Source organism: Pecten maximus, chromosome 17 (assembly GCF_902652985.1).
Source record: "Pecten maximus chromosome 17, xPecMax1.1, whole genome shotgun sequence".
NCBI lineage: Eukaryota > Metazoa > Mollusca > Bivalvia > Pectinida > Pectinidae > Pecten > Pecten maximus.
The window spans coordinates 4,112,734-4,119,267 of record NC_047031.1 but is presented as its reverse complement, the minus strand read 5'-3'; the positions used below and the strand labels follow the sequence as shown (position 1 = coordinate 4,119,267).

Here is a 6,534-nt window from a genome sequence, read left to right as displayed (position 1 = left end):
TAGTTTGTGTTGGGTGTTCCGAAAAGGTGAAATAAAGAAAGGTAAAGTGACAGTGACTCATAATCTTATTTGGTGAAAATAGTTTACAATTGTGTTAAACGTCAGCGCTCAGAAGCAAACAGATTCGTCTTTAGTACATTATGAAACTGAAAGGGAGAAAATAACAAAGGAATCTTGTTCTCTGATAAAGTCACCAAAACCGAAAAAAAAAAATCATTCATGGATGTAAACACTTTTCATTTTCCTTACTTAGTACCGAACGTTATGGTTTTGATGAATTTCAACAGGGCGTGTCTATCAAACATACATTGTACGTATATAACTCGTTGTAGCTATACATGTAAATGAATGCCATTGGCCATTTTATGAAGTACATTGTGATTATGCAATTAGCAAGTGCTGCACATATCTAGATACATTTACAACAAAATAAATAAACATGATATGGATATAGAAGCAGTATTTATTAATTAGCATGAATTATTGACAGTTGTGGTATATCATTTTTTTATATCAAAATGATTATTTTCAATAAAATTAATACGTTTTTGATACACTATCAATTTTATCCAACTTTAATTGTTTTATATGTGAGGGCTGGCAGAGAAATCACACTTAAAGTAACTGTGATAATGTCCTTGATCTTCTCGGCCTTAAACACGAACTCGTTCAAGGAATTATCATACTTGTCCAATATATGAAGCTTGGTCGAAATCTTAAAAAAACGTTTTTTATCAACAGTAATGGTGACGTTTCATTTACTTTGCACCATGCGAACACAAACTCGTTCGCGGTTAATGAACATTGTGTGAAGTATGATTGATATTAGTTCAATATTGACTTGCCAGAGCATGGCAAATCATAAGCCTATGAAAGTAATACAAATACAGGTAATTCATAAATCACACATAAACATAACGCTATATCATTACCCCAACTTTGTCGTGAGAGGGTATTTCGTTGTAATTTTCCCCAATTAAATCAAAATCTGTCATGTATACTAAAATGTATTATTTTTGTTTTCTTTGCAAATTTATTACATTTCTTATGAAGGACCTAAACATCCTACATAAGATCAAAATATTAGAAGAAGACTTATAATATATCAGCGAATCTATCTCAAGCCCATGGAGTAACCATACCGTTTATTACTTTGTTGCTTATTAGGTCATGGAAAGTTTCTGAGAAATGTCATTTAACTGGTTAAAGTGTCTCTAAGAATAAAAAACATACATTTGTTTAAGGATGGATACCGTCCATTGATTCTGAGAGGCGGAACAATCTACGCCCGTCGAACTCCATCGTTACTAGTTACATTGAATTAAAATACATGTATGATTTACATCACCTTTATACTCTGACACGTTATAAATCTATTTTTTTTTTACCACCAGGTCATCATTTAATTCCATGACATGTTTTTACTACTAGGTCATCATTTAATTCTATGACATGTTAAGTTAATCAGGAACTAAAATCTTCAAAATAAAAAGTTGATAGCAAAATGTCTTGAAAAACAGTTAAATCAGAATGTTTTTGGGAAAAGTAACTTTATATTGCGACTCTTTTTAATTCTTGATATAAAAAAAACTAAATAAAAAATGTCAAAAAGAAAGTAGGAAATTTTCAGAAAAAAATAAGATAAACAAAGGGTAAGTGGTTTTGAAAAAAAAATTTCGAATTGAAATTATTGTTTAGAGTAAACACCACATATCATCATTATAAAGCCTACCTTGTTCCGATCAGTTTTTTGTTCAATGTAGAAAAAAAACCACAAAGGGTATTTTTTGCCATAAAAAAAATCCAAACAAAAAACACAACTTTGTATCAAAATATGGTTTCTAAAATGTTTTCTAAATACCAAAGATCGGTCAAAAAAAGGAGGAAATATCCGGACCATTTAACCAACAAGCTCATCAGATGTCCACATGCAGAACCTATTTGAGAATCATGATGTATTTTTCAAGAATAGTCGTCTTACTTTAAAAGAACAAAGATAAAACATGTCTGGAACGAAATATCTACAACACAAAATACAAAAAAGCAATACAATCAGAATAACTGGATACTTGAACTCTCAGAAATCAGTGGAACTCTTCTATCTAGATTAAAACATATTAAAAACGCAAATGAAAAGAAAATAATCAAATTTCAGACAATATATCTATAGGGACCACAGAACAAAATAAAAAATAGATTGCGGGTTTTCCCCGTTTGGACAGAATATCTAATAGGAAGGTGAATGCATCGGGGCCTACTGATTGGATATTTAGGTGAGAGGTTTCCAAAGTTTTATGTGTGGGCTGGGCAATACATATGGATGTGAAATATATATAAAAGACTACCCTGTAATTGTCAGAGGGAGTTTATAAATAGTGTATTTTGTTGTAAATAATGTGAATTTTTGGTGCTGAATTCAATACAAGATTGTGGTCCCCATGTAAAAAAGTTAAAATTAGTAGAATTTTCAATCATTCTATTTACAGGTTTCCGAGATGACATTCTTCAAAATTATGGCTAGTGGACCAGTGTTGAAAACTCCATTTAAGCAGGACAGTGGTTAACGTTAACATTATTGTTCATGGGAAATCATTTGGTTCCGTGGTTCCCATATGATGCACGGATATTACAATCTCTTCTGAACTGGAATGTTCGTTTGATGTAAAATTAAACTGTGGTTGGTTGTTTTTTTGCCAAACTTATGTCAGTTGTTTGACTGTTTTAAATATCCTCCAATTGTAGATCCACACCAGCTGAATCCAGACGACTGGTGATATCATCTGTTGTTTTATCCCTGACAGACCAGGCAGCTTCCACCTGCTTCAGTAGGTTCAGTTGGTTTGTTGAATGACTTTCGGAACGACACATTTCTCTTATTATGTGGAAGGTGGAGTACCTGGACATCTTTGCAATGCTCGCCATATCGCTGGGCTTTCCTGCATCAATATTCATATCGGGGATTTCTGTTCCTGGTAAACGGAGCATGTTGTATTTGTCCAGGAGGAAAGGGATGTTTGGTTTTGTTGTGGCAGCATCTCCTCCATCCAATGTTATGGCGGCATACACCAATTTATCAAGCTTCTTTTTTCCAGTCAGTGTCTGCCAGTCCTGTGGTGGCCAATGTATTAAGCCTATGTCCACCTGCTTTTCTCCCCAAGCTCTTCTTGCTGGCGGCAATAAAGGCATACAACCTGTTTTCAGAACCCTCTCGATATTTGTTCTTGGGGCTGGAGGGGTGCCGTGATTTTGCTCCTGGTCATTAGTGGTATTGATTTTATTACCCCATGAACATTTAGGTGCTTGACTTTGGCTGCTTGCTATAGACGTCGACAGTTCGATTTCTGGCTCCCTCAGTACTAGCGTAGACGACGAAGTTGCCCAATTGGAAGAAGTGTAGGTTGTCGAGGCCTCGCAAGGAACCTATTAGTATGAAAAATCAATTTTGAGTATTAGGTTATCATTACAAGCCACAACTGAAAGACGAAGGCTAATAGCTTCGCACCTCTTATGGGACCGTGGTAACGAGCTTTTGTTTTCAAAAGAAGCATCATTATATTTGCTATTGCTAAAAACAATCATATACCAATTTTAAGAGGATCTGTATCGCTCACCTGGTTTCATGAGATACAAAACTCGAATGATGCATAAGTGTGTGTCCCCCATCTTACTATTCTCATAAATTATCAGTATTTTTTTTATATGGGTACATGTGTTTCGTTTTTATTGTAATTCAAAATATATGAGGCTTCTTATAACAAAAAGTGGATTGATCTATGAAATGAAATTGATTCCATTTGGCCCCACCACATAGGGATGATATCAGTCAAAGATGAGTACTATCCTTATATCACTATTATCGTTTAAAAGAAGTTGTTTATATCAATTAAGCAAAATCAGCCATTTTTTACTCGGCCTCTCAGGCTCCTGGGGGAGCCACTTCACTAATTGAACAATTATGAATTCCCATCACATAGGGTGTTACATATACCAGTCAAATATGAGCAATATCCATTGCTTAGTACTAGAGATAAAGTTGTTTATATCAATTCAGCCAAATGGACACATTTCGGCCATGTCCATTAGCCCCTGAATGGTCAGTCCCAATTATTGTACAATTTTGAATCCTTACCCACAATAACCATGCTACCACACAAATGTTAAAAGATATCCAGTGGTTAGCTTTAGAGAAGAAGTAGTTGATATAAATTGAAGAATCAATTCGACCAAATGAAACCTTTTCGGCCCCTCCGTTCCGACCCCGGGGGTTAGCCCCATCATTTGTACAATTTGTAATTCCTACCCAATGTGATGCTTCCAGTCAAATATGAGCAATATACATTGCTTCCTTTTAAAGAAGAAGTCGTTTATATCCATTCAGCCAAATTAAACCATTTTAGGCAAGCCACCACCCCAACCATTTGTAAACTTGTGAATCTCAGACCTATAACAATGCTACCAGTCAATTTTTGCTTAAATTCAATCAGCGATTATGAAGTCAATTGTTGATAGCCGGTCGGACGGCCCGGACGCCAGACGCCACGGTATGGCATAAGCTCACCTTGGCCCTCCAGATTGTAATTTCCCTGTGTTTCCCCTATTCGGCTTAGCTCTTGAGGGCCTATACCCCAGATTCAAACAAACTCATGTTATTTGTACAGAGCAAATTTCCAACATTGTAAGTTCTAGTGAAATAGTGGCAAAGTATAAGTTCACGTATGCAAATAAAGAGTACCGGTGAGGTCAGGGACCCGGTAATGTTACGTCATTCGATTATTGATGATGTCAATAACAATTGCGGACTGTGTACGGCGGGTGGCGACAGACGGAGCACGATGACTATAGTATCATATGGGCCTCACACTTCAGCCTCCTAGAGGGCCTATAATACCATCAGCTTCAGACCATTTTTTTGAAATTCAGAGAGTTGTTTGCGATCAGTAGATTGATAGAAATGCCATTGCATACTACAAGTCAATGGTCTTTCAGACCAGACGAGTTAAAAATCAATGCCAATACTGTTTTGTACAGTAAATATAGTAGAAGTAAGTAAAGTGGTTGTACTAAACAAGTGGAAGATGAGTGCACTTACCATTTCACTAGAACCTGAATCAATTTGAGCACTGTCATGTACAGGCTGGATGTTCTCAAGATCATCTGGAGGTGATGGTAGCTTAGACATGACTTCCTCCAACGGCCTGTCTTTGTCTGGAATGAAATAAAGTTTTAAACAAAGACAGACATCTGGCCTCTTAGTAACAGGAGGCACATGATCTGTAATGACGATCACCTTCTGATACATTTCAGTAGATTTACACTATTTTGTCCTCACAGATCAGCCACTTGTTGTCATTCAGAACATATATGGGCATACGAGCAAATGCCATTACATAATACTAAATCAAATATATTCTGTAGTAAATTTAGATCAAACTTTCAAGTTTCAAATAAAAAGGTCCCACGGTCAAACTCATCTGACTTTATTAGAATATACATGTATCAGTAAACCAAGTTTCATCTTTTCAAAACAATAGTTAAAATCAGAAGCATTATTTTCTCAAATTTACCTAGATCATGACATTGCAACTTATATACAATCTACAGGGAAGGTTGTAATTTTTAATGCATTTATATCTTGAAGCTTAATGAAAATACAAAAAAAAAAAGATGTAGTTAGAAACTTGAATTTACCTTTGTCATTGTCATTTGTTTGTTTGTAGATATCAAGCATTTGTTGTGGCTTAGCTTGTTCAGATTTACCCAGTTGTGGGAAGGATGGTGACTCCTGCAATAAGAAATTAATGGTCACTAATGGACATTCGACTATTCACTCATGAGCGGACCGGTCAATGTAAAGTGGTATGTACCGACAAACATTTGCAATCGAATTTGGAATTGGGATCGAATTAAAAAAAAAAAATTAAAAAAAATTACAGCCAAAGATTTTATCGTGAATTTTGAATTGCCCGGAAATATTGACAACACTTGTTCTTACATATCCCAAGATATTTCATGACAAGTTGAATTTAATTTAGATTATGCCTCAGATTTGAAATATTTCAGTTAAATGTATTGACCCTTTATGTCCCCGCCTGTCAACTTGAGACCCCAGGGTCATGACATCACAATTTTGGTGAAACACCCTAAGACCATTCCATCTATGAAGAGTACTTGATTGCATCATGTCTGAGAGTAGAGAAGGCGATTTTTGAAATTTCTGTCAATTGTCCGTTTTAAGCACCTCCTATCAGCCCCCCCCCCCCCCCCCCCCCCCCCCCCCCTCGGGATCAGTCAGGGCTAACATGTGCATGCTATCAAACTGTCACCCAATGCTGATTATATATTTCCCAAATTAGAATGAATTCAAATATAAATAAAACAAACAAGAGGCCCAGAAAGGCTTATCGCTTACAAGGATTTTATGAGATATGAAACAACAATGATGATCAAGCATTTTGTCACTGGTATTGATATGTCAACATATCATAGGCATTTTATATGGGTACGTGAATTTTTTATGCCAAACATGCATTAATC

The 6,534-nt window shown here is 35.7% G+C and overlaps 1 protein-coding gene across 4 annotated transcripts in view; it reads right to left on the bottom strand.

The window, feature by feature from the left end:
* Window positions 1–445: 445 nt before the first annotated feature.
* Window positions 446–6,534, bottom strand: part of LOC117315076 — a 30,056-nt gene continuing 23,967 nt past the window's right edge. For all 4 annotated transcript variants that reach the window (XM_033869218.1, XM_033869216.1, XM_033869215.1 and 1 more), the window contains exons 12-14: window positions 5,689–5,782; window positions 5,090–5,205; window positions 446–3,420 (exon numbers count right to left, since the gene is read on the bottom strand). In XM_033869218.1, the coding sequence (XP_033725109.1) occupies window positions 2,722–3,420; window positions 5,090–5,205; window positions 5,689–5,782 (909 nt within the window). In that variant the 3' untranslated portion in view covers window positions 446–2,721. The remainder of the gene's footprint in view (window positions 3,421–5,089; window positions 5,206–5,688; window positions 5,783–6,534) is intronic.